This window comes from Heteronotia binoei, chromosome 15 (genome assembly GCF_032191835.1).
Source record: "Heteronotia binoei isolate CCM8104 ecotype False Entrance Well chromosome 15, APGP_CSIRO_Hbin_v1, whole genome shotgun sequence".
Classification (NCBI taxonomy): domain Eukaryota; kingdom Metazoa; phylum Chordata; class Lepidosauria; order Squamata; family Gekkonidae; genus Heteronotia; species Heteronotia binoei.
The window spans coordinates 19,652,233-19,678,635 of NC_083237.1; the positions used below are offsets into that span (position 1 = coordinate 19,652,233).

The 26,403-nt window shown below is 47.3% G+C and overlaps 2 protein-coding genes across 2 annotated transcripts; one reads left to right on the forward strand and one right to left on the reverse strand.

Annotated features, from left to right (window-relative positions):
- Positions 1-676: 676 nt before the first annotated feature.
- Positions 677-1,215, reverse strand: LOC132583281 (angiogenin-like). The gene has a single exon (XM_060254946.1). The coding sequence runs from the start codon at positions 1,213-1,215 to the stop codon at positions 745-747; it is 471 nt and encodes a 156-aa protein (XP_060110929.1). The 3' UTR covers positions 677-744.
- Positions 1,216-8,259: 7,044 nt separating this feature from the next.
- On the forward strand, positions 8,260-17,889 carry LOC132583282 (ribonuclease-like 3). Its single transcript, XM_060254947.1, has 3 exons — positions 8,260-8,368; positions 11,696-11,905; positions 17,540-17,889. Exons 1-3 carry the CDS (start codon positions 8,260-8,262, stop codon positions 17,887-17,889), a joined length of 669 nt encoding a protein of 222 aa, XP_060110930.1.
- The last annotated feature ends 8,514 nt before the right edge of the window (positions 17,890-26,403 follow it).

A 26,403-nucleotide genomic window follows, 5' to 3' on the forward strand; every position in this document is an offset into this window, starting at 1 on the left:
GCCAATTGTTAGGGTGATCGGAAGGAATGCTCAAGGTGGGATACCATTTTAGGAAACAAAGTACTCCAGTATGTCTTTGCTCATGTTATTATTTCTCTTCAGAACAGCCAGCTTTGAGTCGAGTAGTACCTTAGAGACCAATAAGATGTTCGGGTTATGAACTTTTGAGAGTCAAAATTCCGTTATCTGATGAAGGGATTCTTAAAAGTCCACCCCCTGAGAACTTGGTGCTCTTGGATGAATCAAGCAGACCATTATAGCTACCCTCTGAAACATCTTTTCTGCTTTTCTTAAAACATTATTTTCTCCTTTCTGTCTTGGGCAACCAAACCCCATCACACTGGTATTTACAACAACACGGTAAAGCTTGGTAAATTTTATTATGTTCTTGATCGGTGCAGGTTACACAACCCTTCCTTCCCAAGCGAGAAAGGCAGCGTGCTCACGATCCAGATTTCGATAGCAAGGGTAACAAGCAAGGCTTTTTTTGTACCAGGAACTCTTTTGCATATTAGGCCACACCTCCCATAGGCCCTGTAAGTTCTTGGAGGATTGGCTACATCGGGGAGGTGTGGCCTAATATGCAAAGAAGTTCCTGCCACAAAAAAGCCCTGATGACAAGGAATCCCTGGTGAGGAAAAGCAGCCATATCTACCAAGGAAGGTTCAAGAAATCCCAAGTAGTGTTGAATGCCACAAGGGGGCAGTGCCATTGGCTTAAGCCGCAGGGTTCTTCTCCTCAGCTTCAGACAGTGGTGACGATCCGGCTCTCGTCATAGTGGACGGGCCAGCCGTCTTCACAGCCAATGACAATGTACCTGGGCGAGGTGTTCTCTTTGTACTCACAGGGCGGGCGGACGGAGCCGCCCCTCAGGGTGCAGCTGGTGACCCGGAATGGCTGCCGGCTGCGCTGTAGCTGCCCATCAGGAACGCCCCCTTGACTGCACACTGCCCGAATCTGCCTCTTGGAGCCATGGATGAAGGTGTTCACTTCCTTGCACTCGGGCCTGGTGAGGCCCCGGCTGCGCATCAGGGTGTCGCAGTACCGGCCGTGGAAACTGCTCCTGGGATCGTCTCGGTGCTGGTTCAGGAACTTCTCATAGCGGGGGTTGTTGCCGCAGGAGGATCCGGGCAACAATTCGGCCACCAGCCACAGGAGCAGCAAATAACAGGGTGTCATCTTGCCCTCCACTATCAAGAATGACAAAAACAGCATAGTGTTAATACCCCTGCTTTGCCACTAGAGGGGGGGACTGTGATACTTGAAATGCTGGTCTGATACTCTTAGAGGGTTACCAAGTCCAATTCAAGAAATACCTGGGGACTTTGGGGGTGGAGCCAGGAGACATTGGGGGTGGAGCCAGGAGCAAGGGTGTGACAAGAATAATTGAACTCCAAAGAGAATTCTGACCATCACATTTAAGGCGACCGCACACCTTTCAAATGCCTTCCCTCCATTGGGAATAATGAAGGATAGGGGCACCTTCTTTTGAGGCTCATACAATTGGACCCCCTTATTCAATCCTTTTGAAACTTGGACGGTGCTTTGAGGAGAGGCATTGGATGTTATGCTGCAAATTGGGTGCCTCTACCTTAAAAAAATAGCCTCTCCCAGAGCCCCAGATAATCACAGATCAATTCTCCATTATACTCTATAGGAATTGATCTCTATTGGGTATAATTGAGTGTCCAGCAGCAATTTCCTTCCTCCCCCCACTTTTTGATGACCCTGAAGCAGGGGGAGGACTTCCAAATCGAGGCATTCCCTGCCCGCGCCTGGGGATTGGCAACCCTATACTCTTAAGTACATGCAATCAACATGGCTCCCTTTAGGATGTGAGCAGGTATAACCTCATATCCAGAACTGGATATCCTGATACATTTCCTCTTTCAGAGCAGCTGCAATGTAGGGTGGCCTACCTCCAGGTGAGGCCTGAACTCCAGAACTGAACTCCAGGCTACAGAGATCCGTTCCCCTGGACCACTGGCAGCTTTGGATGTGGACTGTATACTTAGCTAAGATCCTTTCCTCCCCTAAATTGGCCTGCTCTCCATTGGCTCCGCAGCAGTTTGGTGTAGTGGTTAAGTGTGCGGACTCTTATCTGGGAGAACCGGGTTTGATTCCCCACTCCTCCACTTGCACCTGCTGGAATGGCCTTGGGTCAGCCATAGCTCTCACAGGGCTGTCCTTGAAAGGGCAGCTTCTGGGAAAGCTCTCTCAGCCCCACTTACCTCACAGGATGTCTGTTGTGGGGGAAGAAGATAAAGGAGATTGTGAGCCCCTCTGAGACTCTGAGATCGTTTTCGCACACAGCTTACCTTGCAGTCACAATCCTGTTCCCTCCACAGTGTCTGGTCAGATTTCCCACCATCTGCGCTGAAGTTACAGGAAGTGCCGCAGCTTTTGCGTAGCAAACGTAAACCGCTAAAACCCAGTTTACTTTTGCTACGCAAAAGCCCCGGCACTTCCTGTAACTCCAGCGCAGATGGTGGGAAATCCGACAGACGCTGCAGAGGGAAGAGGATTGTGACTGCGAGGTAAGCTGTGTGTGAGAATGGTATGAGATTCAGAGTGCAGAGCAGGGTATAAATCCAATATCCTCTTCTTCTTCAGCCAAATCTTAGGGAGTTTCCAGCCTGGAGCTGGCAACCCTAAGTGTACGTGTCAGCGTGATCATGGAAGCAGTGTTTGAGAAAGGGGTGTTTAGCCTCAATCATCCTCCTTCCCCAAAGCCAGTACCAGCTCCAATCTTCTTTCTTATTCTCAACTATGGTTCCAGCTATTACTGTTAAGCAACCTGGACCATCACATCTTATATTTTCCTACGCCCTTTCTCCTGATGAATTTTACAGGTACCATGATGGACCGCCAAAATACAAACCAGCCGGTTCTAAATCAAAACAAGCCTGAATTCTCCTTGGAAGCTAAGCTGACTAAACTGAGGCTATTGGTCACTCCAGGAACAGACAAGACTCACTGGAAAAGGCAACAATGCCAGGAAAGGCTGAAGCCTGCTGTAAGTTCCAGGAAGACAGGCTACATCAGGGGTGTGTGGCCTAATATGCAAAGGAGTTCCTGCTACAAAAAAGCCCTGATAGCAACAACAATATAATACAATAATGACACTGGAGATCTGTTCCCTGTGTCTCATCTGGTTTGTCTTTGAGTCAAATAACCCTGTGTTCTTGGGACTGTACAGGAAGAACGGGGGGGGGGGGGGGGAGGGGGGCTTGAAGCAACTGTAGAGGGTAACCAACTGTGGACCAGTCCCTATAGCTATCCCTTTATAGCGGCTCCCCCAAATTGAGTGTAGTAGCACATCGCGGGAGACATCTGTAAGTTAAGGAGACAGTGTGGTAGGCTTCCCAATCCCCAGGTCCCAGCGGGGGATCCCCTGGTTTTACAGGCTTCCCCCCTCCCCCAGCCAGCTGGCCAGCGGGGGAAGCTCCACCCCCATAGCCATTATGCACCTCCAGGAATGATTCCCATAGGGAATGATGGGGAATTGATCCGCGGGTGTCAGGGGCTCTGGGGGGGGGCTGTTTTTTGAGGTAGATGCGCCAAATTTTCAGTATAGCATCTAGTGCCTCTCCCCAAAATACCTCCCAAGTTTCAAAAATATTGGACCAGGGGGTCCAATTCTATGAGCCCCAAAAGAAGGTGCCCCTATCCTTCATTATTTTCTATGGAAGGAAGGCATTCTAAAATGTGGGCTGTCCCTTTAAATGTGATGGCCAGAACTCCCTTGGAGTTCAATTATGCTTGTCACACCCTTGCTCCTGGCTCCGCACCCAGTGTCTCCTGGCTCCACCCCCAAAGTCTCCTGGCTCCACCCCCAAAGTCCCCAGATATTTCTTGAATTGGACTTGGCAACCCTACAGTGTGGTGAATCCCAAGTTTCTCTCTCTCTCTCTCTTTCTGTCTCGGTTGTTCTGTGACAGGACCAGGCTGGACAGGGTTAAATGCATTTTGAGGAGTGAGGGAAGGTGCAGCTGGTGTTGGAATGCAGGGACCCCCTCCCCCACAACACTAGCCACTCAATGGTTTTAACCACACACCCCCGGAGAAGATCTAGAAGTTCAGGGAGTTCCTTGTTCCCTTTGGAAACTTCAGCTCAGACCCTGAACTTAGACGGCACCCAGGAAAGTGACCTGCTGCTATTTGGGGTTCCTGCAGCTGAAAGGGACTAACTTTGCTATTCAGTTTAACCCGGACTTGCAAGCAACAGAGCAATTAACAGGCAGCATCTATTGCCTTAGGAGACTCTCGCCATCATTCTCCCATTCTGACATGTTATCGTTTGCTTGGTTTCCCACACAAGTGCTACCCAGATCAAATGTTTTGTTAATTTCACTATTTTGCCACTGGATTCTAACTTTGTACCACTTTGCATTCTTAGCCACTGCCCACCAGCTGTATGTAGCTCTGCTCACTGTACCGCGTTCCAGTGTCTGATGAAGTGTGCTTAGAGCACACAAAAGCTGACATCCTGAATAAAACTTAAAGGTGTTACTGGACTCCTACTTTGTTCCTCTGCTATTCTCTGTTTAAGAATAAAACTATTTCCTTTCTAGCGCTGGTCTATTCATGGCTTTTGAAATCCCGAGAGGAAAAAAACAACGTTGGCACCTCAGCCATACAATGAGGAAGTGTTCCCCTTCAGCACCGTGCCATGAAATGTCTCCGCAACTTTCTGCTAATCTTCAGTTTCCCCGCCTTGCACTTCTGTTAAAAGGACCAGAGGCCACGTCTGGGTTTCATGTACGCTCTCGCTCTTTTGTTTCTGCCCCCAAACTCCCCGAAAGTCTGAAGTTTACATCATCTTGCCACGGAGGCAATACATCAGTGATGGTTTCTTTTGGGACACCAGGTCAGCTTGGGTGTGCCAAGAGAAAAGTGTTTTTTCATGGTTATTGAAAAAGATTCACAGACAAGACTGGAAGAAAGAAGCAAAATCTCTCCTGGATAATCAGGGAAAGTGACAAAAATAGAAAGGATAATATAAAGGGGTCAAGAGAAACCCACCTTTTCCAGGGCCTGGAAGCAATCAGACTCTCAGCAGATCTGGTTGTCGCTGTTCAGTTTTCTTTCGCTTTTTGAGCCAATTAAAAAGTTTGCAAAATATTCCTCACTGGTTGCTGGGCAGAAATCTATGGATTGTCCTCAAATGGGTTTTGTAGAAAGTCCATCCCCTTTTTCCAGATCCGAGCTGCTTTTCCATGGCACACAGATCTGAAACACCCACCTCCAAAATACGACCACTCTCTCTCTTACACATATGTGTTTCTGTGTGTGGAACTTGCAAGGGAAACTTTTGAAATAACAGTCTGGAGTCTCCATGACTTTCCTTGGAAAAACCTTTTCTGTGAGGCAGACTAAGCTGCTTGCACTTCTCACAGAATGGCCAAGCCAAGGGACTCAGTCCCGTGGGAACGTGACACTCAGTCAGTTAGTCAGTCAGTCAATCAAAAATTTATTGTATATAGCCATTGGCCGTTACAAAACCAAACCAAACCTGAACAACAAAGTTTCAAATTAACACCTTAAAAATTCCCCAGAAAGGCCAACCTCTAGAAGTTACAGCATTTGAAATTAAAAAGGTAAGCACCAGTCATTTTTGACTTTTCACAACGTTTTCACGGCAGACTTTTTACGGGGTGGTTTTGCCATTGCCTTCCCCAGTCATCTACACTCCCCCCCCCCAGCAAGCTGGGTACTCATTTTACCGACCTCAAAAGGATGGAAGGCTGAGTCAACCTGGAGCCGGCTACCTGAACCAGCTTCCGCTGGGATCGAGCTCAGGTCATGAGCAGAGGGCTCCGTCTTGCTCATATCTTCTTAGCTGTAAGGGCAAACAGAGAGACTCTATAGGACACGTGAGCATCATTGTCAGATAACAGAAATATAATCTTTTCAGTTTCTGAATGTACTTTTAAGGAGGTTAGTACTCCAGACAGAAATTTTATTCTGGGGAACATGACAAAGATGTTATATAAGCAACAAAAACAAAGAGGGTTCTTATGACACTTTAAAGGCTAGCAAATTTTTTGTTCTAGCATAAACTGTCAGGATTTTACATCCAGGCGGGTAGCCATGTTGGTCTGAAACAGCAGAAAAATGTTGGAGTCCAGAGGCACCTTTAAGTGTTATTCAGTGCATGCACATGAAAGCTTATACCTTGAATAAACATAAGAACATAAGAGAAGTCATGTTGGATCAGGCCAATGGCCCATCCAGTTCAACACTCTGTGTCACATAAGAACATAAGAGAACCCATGTTGGATCAGGCCAATGGCCCATCCAGTTCAACACTCTGTGTCACACAGTGGCCAAAAAAATCAAGTGCCATCAGGAGGTCCACCAGTGAGGCCAGGACACTAGAAGCCCTCCCACTCTTTTCCCCCCAAGCACCAAGAATACAGAGCTACACTGCCCCAGACAGAGAGTTCCAACAATAAGCTGTGGCTAATAGCCACTGATGGACCTCTGCTCTATATGTTTATCCAAATAAAACTTTGTTGGACTTAAAGGTGCCACTGGAATCACACTTCGTTCTCATGGATTTTGTTTGTCTGATGTAATGGGATCTAGACTGTATGAAGGAAGGGATAATTCAGGCAGAGACTGGGGGAAATGGAAGGAATATTCAGTTAGCAGAGTGCTCAATGCACATAAAGCAGCAGTGACACTAAGAGTATATCTTTGCAAAAATAAAGTGAGCCCTTTATTGTTAGAAACTTCATTCTAGACAGGATAGAGTCAGGATTCTAATCTAGTCTTAACTAGCTATGATGGATAGAAATGCAGGAAGTGCGTCTTGCCCTCCTGGGGCCAAGATGGAGAAGAGTGTGGAGAGAAGGTGTCAGCTGGAAGAAAGGAAGATTCTCCAGAGAGTAAAAGGTGAGACGTTGAAGGAATAGCAGCACAGCAGCAGAACGGAAGGATGTTTGGCGTCCTGACCTCTCCATCTTGCTGATTCACTATAGCCCCCTCCCCCGAAGTCCATGGCTCAGAGACAGTGCAAAGTTCTTCACTTCCAACAAAAACACAGTTGTGTGATTTGATGATGTCATTTCCTGGTATCCATGTTATTCAATGACCTCCCCCTCCAAGTTTTCCCCTCATCACTCCATTGAGGGTGGGTGGGTGCCAAGCAGTGGGGACGGGAGGTGACAACCTGGTAAGACTAGCTCCAGGTAATGCAAACTTATGCTGGAATGTAGGTCTGTAGGCAGACACAAAATCCCCATTTAATTTCTTCTGCAAGAGAGGTGAACGCTGCAATGCTAAGGACTTTTCCTTGGAAATCAGGGTTGCCAACCTCCAGCTGGGTTCTGGAGAGCTCTCCAAATTATACCTGATCTCCAGATGTCAGTTCCCCTGGAGAAAGTGGCTGCCAGGTCTACTTCAAATGCCCTCCAACGGAGCCCTGAGATTGCCTTTGCTGGGCATTTTTCAAATGTAAGAGCTTCTGAGGCAAGGGTGGCCAGTTCTGAGTTGGGAAATTCCAGGAGATTTAGGGGTGGAGCCCGGGGAGGGTGCAATTTGGAGAGGAGAGGGACCTCAGCAAGATATAATGCCACAGAGTCTGCCCTGCTAAGCAGTCATTTCCTCCAGAGGAATCGATCTGTGACGTCTGGAGATCTGTAGTTTGATCTTTGTGATTTTGGTAACAAAAATGAGGATCACACATACTGAACGGGGGGTTCACTTCTGGGTAGCGGTGTGTGTGAACGAGATCCAAGGTAAGGGTGGACCATAAGTTAAATATGTCAGTGTGATGCAGCAATAAAAAAGGCTAACACTATCTTGGGTGTATCCAGGGCTTTTTTTGAGCAGGAACGCACAGGAACGCAGTCCCGGCTGGCTTGACGTCAGGGGGCATGGCCTGATATGCAAATGAGTTTGTGCCAGGCCTTTTCTACAAAAAGCCCTGTGTGAAACCATGGTGATGTCAGGGGGTGTGGCTTAATATACAAATGAGTTCCTGCTGGACTTTTTCCTACCCCCCCAAAAAAGGCTTGGGTGTATGAACAGAGCCATAACATCCAAATTGCAAGAGGTCCTTGTCCCACTATACCTTCATGGGTCAGGATGCAGCTGGAGTTCTGGAGGCCTCACTTCAAGAAGGATGTGGACAGAATGGAGGAAGTGCAGAGGAGAGTGACCAGGATGATCAGGGGCCTGGAGACCAAGCCCTAGGAGAAAAGGCTGAGGGGAATGTTCTGTCTGGAGAAGAGGAGGTTGAGGGGGGACATGATGGTTCTCTTGAGGTATCTGAAGGGCTTGCTCTTGGAGGAGGGCAGGGAGTTATTCCTGTTGGCAGCAGAGAAGAAGACTTACAACAATGGGTTCCAACTAAGGGCAGGTAGGTACCGGCTGGACATTAGGAAAACCTAGGAGAGCCAGTTCGGTGTAGTGGTTAAGTGTGTGGACTCTTATCTGGGAGAACCAGGTTTGATTCCTCACTCCTCCGCTGGCAGCTGCTAGCATGGCCTTGGCTCAGCCATAGCTCTGGCAGCGGTTGTTCTTGAAAGGGCAGCTGCTGTGAGAGCCCCCTCCAGACCCACCCACCTCACAGGGTGTCTGTTGTGGGGGAGGAAGGTAAAGGAGATTGTGAACCTCTCTGAGACTCTTTGGAGTGGAGGGCGGGATATAAATCCAATATCATCATCATCTTCTTTTTTACAGTCAGAGTTGTTCTCTGGAATGGACAGTGGAATGGACTAACGAGGGAGGTAGTGAGCCCCCCCCTCCTCACTGGCAGTCTTTAAACTGCGGCTGGACAAACCCTTGTCAGGGATGCTCTAGGCTGATCCTAAACTGAGCAGGGGGCTACACTAGAGGGCCTGTGTGCCCCTTCTAACTCTGTGATTCTATGAAATCACTTCTAATTCCGAGAAGTCTCCAGGGCCACCTGGGCATTGGCCACCCTCCTGAGGTTGTCTATGCTTTGTAGTTGTTGTCATCAAATCGCAGCTCACTCACAGTGACCCCCAGTAGGATTTTCCAGGCAAGAGAGGTTCAGAGGTGGGTTGCTGTGGCCTGTCTTCGTGTCATGACCCTGGTCTTCCCTGGTCTGTGCTGGAACAAATTCAAGATATTCTTCATAACATGCCGTCCTCTCTAAACTTTAGAGAGAAGTGGGCAAAAGATCTAACCAGAGAGGAACCAAACCTTTTGTAACACCTAATTTGGGGAACTCTTTGTGTGTTCCAACACAGGTCAGTTGGTGGTTTACATAACCAACAGGAGAAGGTTGTAAAAGGAGGCTTCCGATATTTTTTCAGGAGGCAGGTCAGGAAACGGGAAGGATTAGCCCAGAGTGGGGGTTGTGACAAGACCTCTTGTGGGAAGATTCCACTGGAAGCCAGGGCCTGTTGGGGACATCATGGCCAGATGACTGCCAAATCATAGCCTTCCACATTCAACAGCCTCAGATTCAGGGCCAGTGCATGGGAGTAGGCAGTTGCCTAGGGCGCCACCTGGCCTGGGGGCACCACTGGATGCCCCCTCTCTGACGCATGACTCTGGCTCCTGACCGCTGTCCCCTTGTCCTCTCCCATCACCAAGCTGCCCTCAACAAAGCCAAGCCACCCCCCTCTCCCTGATGTGTGACTTGGCCTCCCACCTCATCCTATCCTGCCACCCTCCTTCCTGGAGTGGCCGGTAAGCACTTATTCTCACAATTTTTTTTTATAACATTAGAATGTTTTTGAAAAATTAAAAATCAGTAAATTAAAAATTTGAAAAGTTTCAAGCTTGGTGCTCTTCAATTTCCCTATATTTTTTAATAATGGGGAGGGGGCGTTAGTGGGTGACTCGCCTACACTGCCCAAAAGCCAAGCACCGGCCCTGCTCAGATTAGCTTAGACTCACTGCTCCTTTGACCTTTTTGCCAAACCAAAGAAAAGAAAACCAAAGAAAATCAAATAATCTGCATTCCTCCCAAAGGAAGATGACCCTGAATGTAAAACGATCCTCCTCAACAAAGTTATTCACAAAACTGTAACTTGTACATGAATTTCAGTGGGTGCTGGGGTTGCCAAACTCCAGATGGGGTCTGGAGATCTCCTGGAATGATAGCCGAACTCCAGACTGCAGTGATAAGGTCCCCTGGAGAAAATGATTCTGCTGCTTTTAGGTGGGCTCTGTAGCACACTGAAGGTTTTCTAGCGGCTGTCAGAGCTGCCAACTCTGGGTGATTCCTGGAGATTTAGGGGGGGACCCTGGGGGGGGGAGAGGGGGGGTTTAGGGAGAGAAGGAACCGCAGTAGGGTAGAATTCCATGAAGTCCACCCACTGAAGCAGCCATTTTCTTCATGGGAAGTGTCCTTTGGAGAACAGTTGTGATTTTGGAAGATCTCCACGCCTTACCTAGTTGATAGCAACCCTAGGCTAAGGCAATGTACTAGGACCTAACCAGGGGTTGAATTCAGCAGGAGCTCACAGGAGCACCGCTCCTGAACCTCCAGCCAGGGTCTGCATGCATTGGGGAGTTCTCTCCCTGCTTCACACAGATCCCGGGGTATATGCAAATGAGATATGCTACTGAGCTCCTGAACCTTTTTTTCTACAAAATGACTCCTGGACCTAACAAATCATTACGTATAAAATGAGAAAGAGAGGAGTAAATGAATATATGGAACTCTTTCATGCGATGGTGTAGTAGTGTAATGTAGTGGCTAAAAGCAGCAGACTCTAATATGGAGATCCGGCTTTGATTTCCCTCTCTTCTACATGAGGTCTGCTGGGTGACTTTGGGTCAGTCACAGTTCTCTCAGAACTCTCCCAGGCCGCCCTACAGCTCTCATTTTGGGCAGGAGCTCACAGGAACAGAGCTCTGGAACCCCTAAATTTTATTGTGTTCTTTCTTCTTAAGCCACCCCTCTCCCCTCCAAAAAATACATGCTTCTTGGCTCTATTGTTCAAATCCACTGTGAGAATTTTGCTGAACTCTAAGATATGACAAACTTTTCTAATATTTCCCCCCACCAAAAATGGGAAAAAATAACCAAAACATATAAAGCAGATGGATGGAAATCTTCCTCATGCCACTGTGGCCACAGAGGGGAAAGCAAATTAAAAAGTAAGATGGGAGTAAGGTTTATTATGACCATTATAATTTGAGAAGCATTTTAAGGTAGACGCTGAGCTAATAGGATTTAGTACACCTTCGGGCGACGACTGGGGTGTGTGGCAAATGCAAATGAGTTGTGCTAATGAGCTCTGGCATCTCTTTTTCTATTAAATGACCCCTTCACAGGGTGTCTGTTGTGGTGAGAGGAAGGAAAGACTATTGTAAGCTGCTATGAGACTCATTCGGGTAGAGAAAAACAGGGTTTAAAAACCTTCTCTTTTTCTGTTCAACTGAGAGCAAATTTTTTGCCACATCTTGACTGATAACAGACAGGCACTTTGGGCCGACTCAGAGACGTCTTTGAAATTGGCCCCAACCCCCCCTCCAGACAGCAGCATCTGCCCCCCTTCCCTGACCTGTGCTCACCCTGTCCTCTGGGCCAATCCACCCAGCTCAAAAAGCTTCCACTGCCAAAGTGGTAGCAAACGTTTGGGCTGGCCACCATTTGCCTCCTGGATGTTTGGAAGGGGAAGGACACACATGAGGTGACTTGGCAGTGTGAAAGCGCCAAGCCGCCCCTAGCTGTTTCTGGCTTTTTTTCCTTTTCCTTTTTCAGTTTTATTTATACAAAATGCCTTGAGTGAAAATCAAACAGTAAGAGGAAAAACTGATGATCAGATTCCAAGCAAGTCAGTTCCTTTCCCCATCCAAAGGCAACCAGTAACTTGGCATTGTTTGCTCGTATTTTTTCCAGCCCTTTCTTGTAATGTTTCTTTGCAAAGCGCATGTTCCTCAGGAACTTGGGACCAACCCCCTTCAGAGATTCGTATCCATGTGATCTGGGCTTCTTAATGTCATTTCTGTGCCGTTTGCGAGACTGGTTGTGAGTGGTGTGGTTCTTGGCCATAGCTGAAACCTCCGTCTCCACTGCCGCTGGGACGGCAACCGGAAGAGCTGGGGTTTTTTTTCCCTTTAAAGGCCAGCCAGAGTGCTTGTGCTCATGAGCGCATGAGTGCTCAACCCATTACAAACAAAAACAAAAACAGAGCAGCGACTTCTGAGGTGCCTCCCCGTCTGGAGGTGCCTGGCCGCCTCACAGACGGGATGGGGCCACCTCGCTGGGGACCGTGTGGAGGCTCTGAGGTGACTCTTTTTGAGCAGTCCTGCTTTTGGCCACCTCCCAGCTGCCCCAGAATGTCCGTCTGTTCACAGCCCTTGATTAATAATTGGGAAGGCCACCCAATTGCTTCAGGGCCCCAATCAGCAGAGGAATGTGTGTAACGTAAGCATATGCATCTTCCTCAGTTTGATCACTCATCTACTTAGCCTGCTACATATGGGAACATATGAAGATGCCTTATGCTGAAGCAGACCCTCGGTCCAGCAGTCAGTATGGTCTGCTCAGACTGGCAGCAGCTCTCCAGGGTCTCAAGCTGAGGTTTCAATGCCTATTTCAGTCCAGTTTAAATATATTACATTTAACCATCTGGTGATATCCCAGAAAACAGTGCGATAGTTGTCCTGACAGTAGCCATTTCAGACAGCTCTTCAGTTTAAAACTTCTTTGCTTTTGCTCTGGTCAGTGAACAGAAGCAGATCGTGAAGAAGTGTGACCAAAGCAAGCAGCTCTCTGAAGATTAAGCTATGGGGCCTCTGCCACAGTGAAGGTTGGTGCAAATTCAGTTTAGGCCCTGATATCTGGATAGGGATGCCAACCTCCAGGTGAGGCTTAGAGATCTCCTGGAAGTGTACCGTATCACCAGCCTTCAAAGTGCTCCAGAGATGCACACTGGAAAGACAAGGCTCTGCCTTCAATACATGCTTGGAGAACATGACTGTGGGATTATTTCCTACTATTTAAAATCTCAATTTATAGTAGGGTTGCCAAGTCCAATTTAAGAAATATTTGGGGACTTTGGGGGTGGAGCCAGGAGACATTAGGGGTGGAGCCAAGATCAAGGCTGTGACAAACATAATTGAACTCCAAAGGGAGTTTTGGCCCTCACATTTAAAGGGACGGCACACCTATTCAATGCCTTCCTTCCATAGGAAATAATGAAGGATAGGGGCACCTTCTTTTGGGGCTCATAAAATTGGACCCCCTGGTCCAATCTTTTTGAAGCTTGGGAGGTATTTTGGGAAGAGGCACTAGATGCTATACTGAAAATATGGTGCCTCTACCTCAAAAAACAGCCCCCCAGAGCCCCAGATACTCGCAGATCAATTCTCCATTATTTTCTATGGGAATAAATATCCCTAGGAAATAATAGAGTTCCCAGCAGACATTTCCCTCCCCTCCCCCCGCTTTCTGATGACCCTGAAGAGCGGGGAGGGTCTCCAAACCGGGGGAACCCCTGCCCCCACTTGGGGATTGGCATCCCTAACTTATAGTGCTGATGCTCTGACAGAACGTACTCAAGAAAAATTTACTGTGTTCTGGTTCCAAATAGTGGAATATCTCACCAAACGTAAAATTCTCCCCCCAAAAACCTGTTTTTATCATGATATGCTCTATTTCTAATATGTTCTGGGCTCACTTTCTCTCCTCTGGTCTGAATAAAAAAAAATAGTGAGCTCTAAATTGAGTTTGATTAACTGGATTTCTTAATAGAATATTGGGACAGTTCTTTGTACATTCCTACAGTAGAATCAGTCAATAGAATGTATTTTCACTGGATGCTCTTCAGTATAACTGTATGACTGCTCCTTGGTTCTCTATTTTATGGGTTACTCTTTCTTTTTCTTGTTTTTTGTAAAAATGTGTTTATTATATCCTCACCAAGGCTGCATTATCTGAGGTGACAGATTACAGTGTTCTTTATTGCAAACTGAAAATGTGTTAATCAAAATTTGATTAATTAAAAAAAAAAGTGATCCAGAGAAAATGGCACCTTTGGACGGTGGACTCTATGGCTAGATTCCAGGTGGAATCCCTCCCCACATTCCCCTCTTCCCAGATTCCCCCCTCATATCTTTAGGAATTTCCCAATTCAGAGCAGGCAACCCTCTCTTTAGGAGCAAGGGCTGAACATTTTTTTCCCTTTGGTGAGATTTCAAACCACCTAGGGCCACATCTCAGCTGCGCAGAAAGTTGCTACATGCCGGGTTACTTAATAGGGAACTTAGAGGGTTGGAACTTCTTCCGACAACCACAGGTTCCTTGTCACTGGTGAGTGCTGGCTGACCTTATATAGCAGGAACCCTGGAAGGCAACCAGGCTTGAGAAGGGGATCCTCAACAGTTCTTCTTGAAGGAAGCTGAGAGCACACACATATCAGGTAAGTTCAACGCCTTCATATCCCACTTCTAAAGAGGGCAAGAGACAGTGAGGGTAGATAAAGAAGCACTTTTCTCCCTTTCCCACTGTAAGAACTCATGGACACCCCATGAAATTGATGAGCAGTAGGCTTCAAACAGATCGAAGGAAGTCCTTCTTCACCTAAAGAGTCAGATGGAATTCACTGCTGCAGGGAGTGGTGGCAGATATGGGCATAGACAGCTTCAAGAGGGAATTGGATAAAGACATGGAGCAGTGTTCCATCTGTGCCCACAAGGTATAGATGGAACACTTTGTCCAGGGCAGTGATGTCCTTGAGTCTTGGGGGAATTACAACTGGCTACAGAGACGAATGCCCCAGGAGCATTTCAAAATGGCACTAAACTCCAAAAGGCTTGAGCCTTTTGAAATCTTACTGGAGACTTTCTGTCCCATTGTAGTATTTGGATGCACTGAAAAAAAAAATCGTGTGGATTTTGCTGCTGTTTGCAACTTATAGATGCATCAGAAACACTTTGATATTTTTTTCTGAGCTTTTGTCTTTGCTTGAGATACGTTGTTGGAGCCCCCTATGCTAGAAGAGGATTTGAAGCAGAAATAATCAAGTCGACCTGTTCATTGGGACTCCTTTGATGGAACTGTGAAACTTTTGTGGAATTGTTATTGCTATTTAGTCTTCTACTGAACATATTGTATGATTTTGTTTCAATACATTCTTAGAGAGCCACTTTGGAGTAGTGGTTAAGCGTGCGGACACTTATCTGGGAGAACCGGGTTTGATTCCCCCCTCCTCCACTTGCAGCTGCTGGAATGGCCTTGGGTCAGCCATGGGCCTTGCAGAGAAGAAGAATAAGAAGAATTGCAGATTTATACCCCACACTTCTCCCTGAATCAGAGACTCAGAGTGTCTTACAATCTCCCATATCTTCTCTCCCCACAACAGACACCCTGTGAGGCGGGTTGGGCTGAGAGGGCTCTCATAGCAGCTGCCCTTTCAACGACAACTCCTGATATAAGTATGGGTAACCCAAGTCCATTCCAACAAGTGCAGGTGGAGGAGTGGGGAATCAAAGCCGGTTCTTCCAGGTAAGAGTCCACCCACTTAACCACTACACCAAACTGGCTCTCCACACCATACTGGCTCTCCTTTGAAAGGGCAGCTTCTGGGAGAACTCTCTCAGCCCCACCCACCTCACACTGCATCTGTATTGGTGGAGGAAGATAAAGGAGATTGTAAGGTGCTCTGATATTCAGAGTGAAGGGCAGTGTATAAATACAATATCCAGGGGTCATTTCGTATAAAAAGAGGTGCCAGAGTTAATTACTACAACTCATTTGAATATGCCAAACACCCCTGACATCACCAGAAGGTGCACTAAATTATATCAGCTTATTAGTCAAATCAAGCTCAGCATCTACCTTAAAATGTTTCTTTATAATTGCCACAATAAAACCTTACTCCCATCATCCTTTCTCAGTTACTTTCTCCTAGGTGGCCACAGTGGCATGATGAAGGTTTCCATCTCTCTGCTTTATCTGTTTTGGTTCTCCTTTTTTTGTGGGGGAAAAATATTAGAAAGTTTGTCAAATCTTAGAGCTCAGCAAAATTCTCACAGGGGGTTTGAACAATGGAGCCCAGAAGCAAGTATGTTTTTTTGTTGGGAGGGGGTAAGAAAGAAAGAACACAATGAAATTCAGAGGTTCCTTTTACAGCTTAAGAGCCCCATGGCGCAGAGTGTTAAAGCTGCAGTACTGCAGTCTGAACTCTCTGCTCACGACCTGAGTTTGATCTCAGCAGAAGCTGGGTTTTCAGGTAGCTGGCTCAGGTTGACTCAGCCTTCCATCCTTCCGAGGTTGGTAAAACGAGTACCCAGCTTGCTGGGGGGAAAGTGTAGATGACTGGGGAAGGCAATGGCAAACCATCCCGTAAAAAGTCTGCCATGAAAATGTTGTGGAAGCAACGTCACCCCAGAGTCGGAAACAACTGGGGCTTGCACAGGGGACCTTTCCTTTCCTTTCCTTTCCTTTCCTTTCCTTTCCTTTCCTTTCCTTTCCAGCTTAATAGTATAAAACTATGCTTTTTTTGACAGTTTGATATCGTAAGATACGAACATGTTAACAGAACTATACATGACTTTGTTAAGTCTCACTTGTAGAGAAAAAAAATTAACTTGGAATGCTTTTTAAATGATCTATATTTTATGGAATGATGCAGATCAGAAATAGCGATATTCTACCTTACTCCCATTTCCTCTTTCCCTTTTCTTTTTTTCAAACTTGAATAAAAATATTTAAAACCAAAGTTTAGAAGTTCCCAGGGCTTTTCTTTGAGCAGGAACGCACAGGAACGCAGTTCTAGCTGGCCTGGTGTCAGGGGGTGTGACCTAATATGCAAATGAGTGTCTGCTGGGCTTTTTCTTCAAAACCCCTGTGTGAAACAATGGTGACATCAGGGGGTGTGACCTAATATGCAAATGAGTGTCTGCTGGACTTTTGCTACAAAACCCCTGGTGTGAACCAATGGTGACATCAGGGGCGTGGCCTGATATGCAAATGAGCTCCTGCTGGGATTTTTCAAAAAAAAAACCCTGTGTGAAACAATGGTGACATCAGGGGGTGTGGCCTAATATGCAAATGAGCGTCTGCTGGGCTTTTCCTACCCAAAAGCCCTGTGTGAAACAATGGTGACATCAGGGGATGTGGCCTGATATGCAAATGAGTTCCTGCTGGGCTTCTTCTACCAAACCCCCCCTGTGTGAAACAATGGTGACATCAGGGGGTGTGGCCTGATATGCAAATGAGTTCCTGCTGGGCTTTTTCTACCAACCCCCCCTGTGTGAAACAATGGTGACATCAGGGGGTGTGGCCTGATATGCAAATGAGTTCCTGCTGGGCTTCTTCTACCAAACCCCCCTGTGTGAAACAATGGTGACATCAGGCGGTGTGGCCTGATATGCAAATGAGTTCCTGCTGGGCTTTTTCTACCAAAAAAGCCCTGGAGGTTCCTCTCCTGTGAGCTCCTGCCCAAAAGGAGGCCTGCCAATTTCATCTTGTGTCTCCTTCTACCACCTTTGCAGGCCAGGAGCTCAGCTCCGAAGGTCCCAGCGATGTCTCCCTCCGGCTACGCCCTTTGCCTCCTGCTCCTGGTGGCGGCCGTCTGGCTGTGGCTGCCCTGCTGCGAAGGCAAGCGCTTCCGACACTTCCTGAGCAAGCACCAGGACAACCCCAAGTCCTACTATGGCGATGACAACAACTACTGCAACAACATGATGCCCCGCAAGGGCCTTAGATGCCAGAGGAGAAACACCTTCATCCATGCCACGGAGCGGCAGCTGAGGTCCATCTGCAATCGTGGAGGGCAGATCCAGAACGGCATCACCACCAGCAGGGACATATTCTCCATCACCACCTGCAAACGGAAGAGGAGGGGCTGGTTCAGGAGGCAGTGCAGGTACAACGGGAAGAGCAAGACAAGGAAAATCCGGGTCTTTTGCAGGAAAGGCAAGCCGGTCCGCTTCCTCTCCCACCTGTAGCCTCATGAGAAAGGCGGCTGCTCCTCCCATCGGGGAAATAAGAGCCCCTCTGGCTTCTCTGGCTCGCCGCTCGATGCCCTTGCATCTCTCACAGCACCCAGAGCTCATCATAATGCTCTGCAAATTCTTACCCATCCCTTCAAATATAAAGCACCAGCTAAGCAGCTGGTGATGTCTCCTCGCCTCTTTGGGATGAAGACAAAGCACGGTCATGGCGCTCGGCCACGGCAAAAGCCCCAGTTGCTCCTGCAGCCTCCAGAAGGTGTCTGTCTCGTTCCTGTTTCCCTGCTGCTGCTCCCCCCCCCTATACAATAAAGGCATTTATCATAATGAATGTTGTGTTGAATTCCTTGCACTGGACCACCCTGTGGTTTTTCCCAGGAAGATACGGTTTCAGAGATTAGCCGTGTTGGTCTGCAACAGAGCAGCTCGGTTTGAGGCCAGGACGTCACCGTGTTGACAGGACCACGGAGGAGAAACTCAGCCACAACAAAGAAAAAACTCTCTGCATAAAATACAATACTAGCTTGTTATGAATAATAAGTATCACAATACAAAAAAGAATATCGCCAGTACACATCCTCTGAGTCATTCCAAGTTAAAACCTCATAAGGTCCACAATGCTCCTACGGGCCTTATGTGGCTCAAGGTCACTATATTAAATTCAGTACAGGGTTTGGAAAAAGGGTCCAACGGAGAACCAGTCTGCTTTGCAAGCCGTTTCGGATCTCAAATCCTTCTTCTAGGGACCAATCTTGTGAATATTGTACAGTTTTCTAGGTCCAGTAGTGCCAAAAATATTCAGTCATCAACTGTGTCAGTCCTGAGTTCCTAGCTTCCTCTAATTTTCATTCATAATAGCGGAAATGCCATAGTGAAATACAATCCTTGTCAGCAATGCAGCAATATTGACATACTGGGGATGTGTGTGGGGGATGCCTGTGTTGTTGACAAGGATTCTATTTCACTATGGCATTCCCGCTATTAGGCATGAAAATTAGAGGAAGCTAGGAATTCAGGACCCACATGGTTGATGACTGATTATTTTTGGCACTACTGAACCTAAAAAATTGTATAATATTCTCAAGATTGGTCCCTAGAAGAAGGATTTGACCCATCCAGTCCAACACTCTGTGTCACACAGTGGCCAAAAAACCCAAGTGCCATCAGGAGGTCCACCAGTGGGGTCAGGAGAAGAGAAGTCCTCACACAATGGCCCCTCACAAGCACCAAGAATACGGAGCATCACTACCCGAGACAGAGAGTTCCAACGATAAGCTGTGGCTAATAGCCACTGATGGACCTCTGCTCCATATGTTTATCCAAATAAAACTTTGTTGGACTTAAAGGTGCCACTGGACTCACACTTTGTTCTCATGGATTTTGTTTGTCTGATGTAGTGGGATCTAGACTGTATGAAGGATGGGATAATTTGGGCAGAGACTGGGGAAAATGGAAGGAATATTCATTTAGCGGAGTGCTCAACGCAGCGGTGACACGAAGGGTATCGTTATCTTTGCAAAAACTAAAGTGAGCCCTTTATTCTTAGAAACTGAATTCTAGTCAGGGTAGAGACAGGATTCTAATCTAACTAGGATGGACAGAGATGCAGAAAGTGTGTCTTGCCCTCCCAGGGTCAAGATGGAGAAGAGCGTGAAGAGAAGGCGTCAGCTGAAAGAAAGGAAGATTCTCCGAGAGTAAAAGGTGAGACATTGAAGGAATAGCAGCAGAAAGGAAGGATGTTTGGGGTCCTGACCTCTCCATCTTGCTGATTCTCTATAGCCCCCTCCCCCGAAGTCCATGGCTCAGAGACAGTGCAAAGTTCTTCACTTCCAACAAAAACACAGTTGTGTGATTCCATGATGTCATTTCCTGGTATCCATATTATTCAATGAACCCCCCCTCCTCCAAGTTTTCTCCTCATCACTCCATTGAGGGTGGGTGGGTGCCAAGCAGTGGGGACGGGAGGTGACAACCTGGTAAGACTAGCTCCAGGTAATGCAAACTTATGCTGGAATGTCAGTCTGTAGGCAGACACAAAATCCCAATTTAATTTCTTCTGCAAGAGAGGCAAATGCTGCAATGCTAAGGACTTTTTCTTGGAAATTAGGTTGCCAACCTCCTGCTTGGTTCTGGAGAGCTCTCCAAATTACACCTGATCTCCAGACATCAGTTCCCTTGGAGAAAGTGGCTGCCAGGTCTACTTCAAATGCCCTCCAACGGAGCCCTGAGATTGTCTTTGCTGGGCATTTTTCAAATGTAAGAGCTTCTGAGGCAAGGGTGCCCAGCTCTGAGTTGGGAAATTCCAGACGATTTAAGGGTGGAGCCAGGGGAGGGTTCAATTTGGAGAGGAGAGGGACCTCAGCAAGGTATAATGCCACAGAGTCCAGCTGCATGGGTCAGGATGCAGCTGGAGTTCTGGAAGCCTCACTTCAAGAAGGATGTGGACAGAATGGAGGAAGTGCAGAGGAGAGTGACGAGGATGATCAGGGGCCTGGAGACCAAGCCCTAGGAGAAAAGGCTGAGGGAGTATGGAATGTCCAGTGTGGAGAAGAGGAGGTTGAGGGGGGACATGATGGTTCTCTTGAGGTATCTGAAGGGCTTGCTCTTGAGGAGGGCAGGGAGTTATTCCTGTTGGCAGCAGAGGAGATGACTTACAACAATGGGTTCCAACTAAGGGCAGGTAGGTACCGGCTGGACATTAGGAAAACCTAGGAGAGCCAGTTCGGTGTAGTGGTTAAGTGTGCGGACTCTTATCTGGGAGAACCAGGTTTGATTCCTCACTCCTCTGCTGGCAGCTGCTAGCATGGCCTTGGCTCAGCCATAGCTCTGGCAGCGGTTGTTCTTGAAAGGGCAGCTGCTGTGAGAGCCCCCTCCAGCCCCACCCACCTCACAGGGTGTCTGTTGTGGGGGAGGAAGGTAAAGGAGATTGTGAACCTCTCTGAGACTCTTTGGAGTGGAGGGCGGGATATAAATCCAATATCATCATCATCTTCTTTTTTACAGTCAGAGTTGTTCTCTGGAATGGACAGTGGAATGGACTAACGAGGGAGGTAGTGAGCCCCCCCCTCCTCACTGGCAGTCTTTAAACTGCGGCTGGACAAACCCTTGTCAGGGATGCTCTAGGTTGATCCTAAACTGAGCAGGGGGCTACACTAGAGGGCCTGTGTGCCCCTTCTAACTCTGTGATTCTATGAAATCACTTCTAATTCCGAGAAGTCTCCAGGGCCACCTGGGCATTGGCCACCCTCCTGAGGTTGTCTATGCTTTGTAGTTGTTGTCATCAAATCGCAGCTCACTTACAGTGACCCCCAGTAGGATTTTCCAGGCGAGAGAGGTCCAGAGGTGGGTTGCTGTGGCCTGTCTTCGTGTCATGACCCTGGTCTTCCCTGGTCTGTGCTGGAACAAATTCAAGATATTCTTCATAACATGCCGTCCTCTCTAAACTTTAGAGAGAAGTGGGCAAAAGATCTAACCAGAGAGGAACCAAACCTTTTGTAACACCTAATTTGGGGAACTCTTTGTGTGTTCCAACACAGGTCAGTTGGTGGTTTACATAACCAACAGGAGAAGGTTGTAAAAGGAGGCTTCCGATATTTTTTCAGGAGGCAGGTCAGGAAACGGGAAGGATTAGCCCAGAGTGGGGGTTGTGACAAGACCTCTTGTGGGAAGATTCCAGTGGAAGCCAGGGCCTGTTGGGGACATCATGGCCAGATGACTGCCAAATCATAGCCTTCCACATTCAACAGCCTCAGATTCAGGGCCAGTGCATGGGAGTAGGCAGTTGCCTAGGGCGCCACCTGGCCTGGGGGCACCACTGGATGCCCCCTCTCTGACGCATGACTCTGGCTCCTGACCGCTGTCCCCTTGTCCTCTCCCATCACCAAGCTGCCCTCAACAAAGCCAAGCCACCCCCCTCTCCCTGATGTGTGACTTGGCCTCCCACCTCATCCTATCCTGCCACCCTCCTTCCTGGAGTGGCCAGCAAGCACTTATTCTCACAATTTTTTTTATAACATTACAATGTTTTTGCAAAATTAAAAATCAGTAAATTAAAAATTTGAAAAGTTTCAAGTTTGGTGCTCTTCAATTTCCCTATATTTTTTAATAATGGGGAGGGGGCGTTAGTGGGTGACTCGCCTACACTGCCCAAAAGCCAAGCACCGGCCCTGCTCAGATTAGCTTAGACTCACTGCTCCTTTGACCTTTTTGCCAAACCAAAGAAAAGAAAACCAAAGAAAAACAAATAATCTGCATTCCTCCCAAAGGAAGATGCCCCTGAATGTAAAACGATCCTCCTCAACAAAGTTATTCACAAAACTGTACAAAACTGTAACTTGTACATGAATTTCAGTGGGTGCTGGGGTTGCCAAACTCCAGATGGGGTCTGGAGATCTCCTGGAATGATAGCCGAACTCCGGACTGCAGTGATAAGGTCCCCTGGAGAAAATGATTCTGCTGCTTTTAGGTGGGCTCTGTAGCACACTGAAGGTTTTCTAGCGGCTGTCAGAGCTGCCAACTCTGGGTGATTCCTGGAGATTTAGGGGGGGGCCCTGGGGGGGAGGGGGGGTTTAGGGAGAGAAGGAACCGCAGTAGGGTAGAATTCCATGAAGTCCACCCACTGAAGCAGCCATTTTCTTCATGGGAAGTGTCCTTTGGAGAACAGTTGTGATTTTGGAAGATCTCCACGCCTTACCTAGTTGATAGCAACCCTAGGCTAAGGCAATGTACTAGGACCTAACCAGGGGTTGAATTCAGCAGGAGCTCACAGGAGCACCGCTCCTGAACCTCCAGCCAGGGTCTGCATGCATTGGGGAGTTCTCTCCCTGCTTCACACAGATCCCGGGGTATATGCAAATGAGATATGCTACTGAGCTCCTGAACCTTTTTTTCTACAAAATGACTCCTGGACCTAACAAATCATTACCTATAAAATGAGAAAGAGAGGAGTAAATGAATATATGGAGCTCTTTCATGCGATGGTGTAGTAGTGTAATGTAGTGGCTAAAAGCAGCAGACTGTAATATGGAGATCCGGCTTTGATTTCCCTCTCTTCTACATGAGGCCTGCTGGGTGACTTTGGGTCAGTCACAGTTCTCTCAGAACTCTCCCAGGCCGCCCTACAGCTCTCATTTTGGGCAGGAGCTCACAGGAGCAGAGCTCTGGAACCCCTAAATTTTATTGTGTTCTTTCTTCTTAAGCCACCCCTCTCCCCTCCAAAAAATACATGCTTCTTGGCTCCATTGTTCAAATCCACTGTGAGAATTTTGCTGAACTCTAAGATATGACAAACTTTTCTAATATTTCCCCCCACCAAAAATGGGAAAAAATAACCAAAACATATAAAGCAGATGGATGGAAATCTTCCTCATGCCACTGTGGCCACAGAGGGGAAAGCAAATTAAAAAGTAAGATGGGAGTAAGGTTTTATTATGACCATTATAATTTGAGAAGCATTTTAAGGTATACGCTGAGCTAATAGGATTTAGTACACCTTCGGGCGACGACTGGGGTGTGTGGCAAATGCAAATGAGTTGTGCTAATGAGCTCTGGCATCTCTTTTTCTATTAAATGACCCCTTCACAGGGTGTCTGTTGTGGTGAGAGGAAGGAAAGACTATTGTAAGCTGCTATGAGACTCATTTGGGTAGAGAAAAACAGGGTTTAAAAACCTTCTCTTTTTCTGTTCAACTGAGAGCAAATTTTTTGCCACATCTTGACTGATAACAGACAGGCACTTTGGGCCGACTCAGAGACGTCTTTGAAATTGGCCCCAACCCCCCCTCCAGACAGCAGCATCTGCCCCCCTTCCCTGACCTGTGCTCACCCTGTCCTCTGGGCCAATCCACCCAGCTCAAAAAGCTTCCACTGCCAAAGTGGTAGCAAACGTTTGGGCTGGCCACCATTTGCCTCCTGGATGTTTGGAAGGGGAAGGACACACATGAGGTGACTTGGCAGTGTGAAAGCGCCAAGCCGCCCCTAGCTGTTTCTGGCTTTTTTTCCTTTTCCTTTTTCAGTTTTATTTATACAAAATGCCTTGAGTGAAAATCAAACAGTAAGAGGAAAAACTGATGATCAGATTCCAAGCAAGTCAGTTCCTTTCCCCATCCAAAGGCAACCAGTAACTTGGCATTGTTTGCTCGTATTTTTTCCAGCCCTTTCTTGTAATGTTTCTTTGCAAAGCGCATGTTCCTCAGGAACTTGGGACCAACCCCCTTCAGAGATTCGTATCCATGTGATCTGGGCTTCTTAATGTCATTTCTGTGCCGTTTGCGAGACTGGTTGTGAGTGGGGTGGTTCTTGGACTTGGCCATAGCTGAAACCTCCGTCGCCACTGCCGCTGGGACGGCAAACTGACGGCTCACAGACGGGATGGGGACACCTCGCTGGGGACCGTGTGGAGGCTCTGAGGTGACTCTTTTTGAGCAGTCCTGCTTTTGGCCACCTCCCAGCTGCCCCAGAATGCCCGTCTGTTCACAGCCCTTGATTAATAATTGGGAAGGCCACCCAATTGCTTCAGGGCCCCAATCCAGCAGAGGAATGTGTGTAACGTAAGCATATGCATCTTCCTCAGTTTGATCACTCATCTACTTAGCCTGCTACATATGGGAACATATGAAGATGCCTTATGCTGAAGCAGACCCTCGGTCCATCAAAGTCAGTATGGTCTACTCAGACTGGCAGCAGCTCTCCAGGGTCTCAAGCTGAGGTTTTCATGCCTATTTCAGTCCAGCTTAAATATATTACATCTAACCATCTGGTGATATCCCAGAAAACAGTGCGATAGTTGTCCTGACAGTAGCCATTTCAGACAGGTCTTCTGTTTAAAACTTCTTTGCTTTTGCTCTGGTCAGTGAACAGAAGCAGATCGTGAAGAAGTGTGACCAAAGCAAGCAGCTCTCTGAAGATTAAGCTATGGGGCCTCTGCCACAGTGAAGGTTGGTGCAAATTCAGTTTAGGCCCTGATATCTGGATAGGGATGCCAACCTCCAGGTGAGGCTTAGAGATCTCCTGGAAGTGTACCGTATCACCAGCCTTCAAAGTGCTCCAGAGATGCACACTGGAAAGACAAGGCTCTGCCTTCAATACATGCTTGGAGAACATGACTGTGGGATTATTTCCTACTATTTAAAATCTCAATTTATAGTAGGGTTGCCAAGTCCAATTTAAGAAATATTTGGGGACTTTGGGGGTGGAGCCAGGAGACATTAGGGGTGGAGCCAAGATCAAGGCTGTGACAAGCATAATTGAACTCCAAAGGGAGTTTTCGCCCTCACATTTAAAGGGATGGCACACCTATTCAATGCCTTCCTTCCATAGGAAATAATGAAGGATAGGGGGACCTTCTTTTGGGGCTCATAGAATTGGACCCCCTGGTCCAATCTTTTTGAAGCTTGGGAGGTATTTTGGGAAGAGGCAGTAGATGCTATACTGAAAATATGGTGCCTCTACCTTAAAAAACAGCCCCCCAGAGCCCCAGATACTCGCAGATCAATTCTCCATTATTCTCTATGGGAATAAATCTCCCTAGGAAATAATAGAGTTCCCAGCAGACATTTCCCTCCCCTCCCCCCGCTTTCTGATGACCCTGAAGAGCGGGGAGGGTCTCCAAACCGGGGGATCACCTGCCCCCACCTGGGGATTGGCAACCCTAACTTATAGTGCTGATGCTCTGACAGAACGTACTCAAGAAAAATTTACTGTGTTCTGGTTCCAAATAGTGGAATATCTCACCAAACATAAAATTCTCCCCCCAAAAACCTGTTTTTATCATGATATGCTCTATCTCTAATATGTTCTGGGCTCACTTTCTCTCCTCTGGTCTGAATAAAAAAAAAACTGTGAGCTCTAAATTGAGTTTGATTAACTGGATTTCTTAATAGAATATTGGGACAGTTCTTTGTACATTCCTACAGTAGAATCAGTCAATAGAATGTATTGTCACGGGGTGCTCTTCAGTATAACTGTATGACTGCTCCTTGGTTCTCTATTTTATGGATTACTCTTTCTCTTTCTTGTTTTTTGTAAAAATGTGTTTATTATATCCTCAGCAAGGCTGCATTATTTGAGGTGACAGATTACAGTGTTCTTTATTGCAAACTGAAAATGTGTTAATAAAAAATTGATTAATTAAAAAAAAAGTGCTCCAGAGAAAATGGCACCTTTGGACGGTGGACTCTATGGCTAGATTCCAGGTGGAATCCCTCCCCACATTCCCCTCTTCCCAGGTTCCCCCCTCATATCTTTAGGAATTTCCCAATTCAGAGCAGGCAACCCTCTCTTTAGGAGCAAGGGCTGAACAATTTTTTTCCTTTGGTGAGATTTCAAACCACCTAGGGCCACATCTCAGCTGGGCAGAAAGTTGCTACATGCTGGGTTACTAAATAGGGAACTTAGAGGGTTGGAACCGACAACCACAGGTTCTCTGCCGCCGGTGAGTGCTGGCTGGCCTTATATAGCAGGAACCCTGGAAGGCAACCAGGCCAGAGACGGGGATCCTCAACAGTTCTTCTTG

Coding starts and splice junctions, on each gene's coding strand:
- LOC132583282 (XM_060254947.1), top strand. CDS start 8,260: ATGGTTCTCTTGAGGTATCTGAAGGGCTTGCTCTTGGAGGAGGGCAGG. Junction 8,369..11,695: donor TGGGTTCCAACTAAGGGCAG/GTAGGTACCGGC, acceptor TTCCTTTTTCAG/TTTTATTTATACAAAATGCC. Junction 11,906..17,539: donor CCAACCCCCTTCAGAGATTC/GTATCCATGTGA, acceptor CCTGCTGCGAAG/GCAAGCGCTTCCGACACTTC.
- LOC132583281 (XM_060254946.1), bottom strand. CDS start 1,215: ATGCTGTTTTTGTCATTCTTGATAGTGGAGGGCAAGATGACACCCTGT.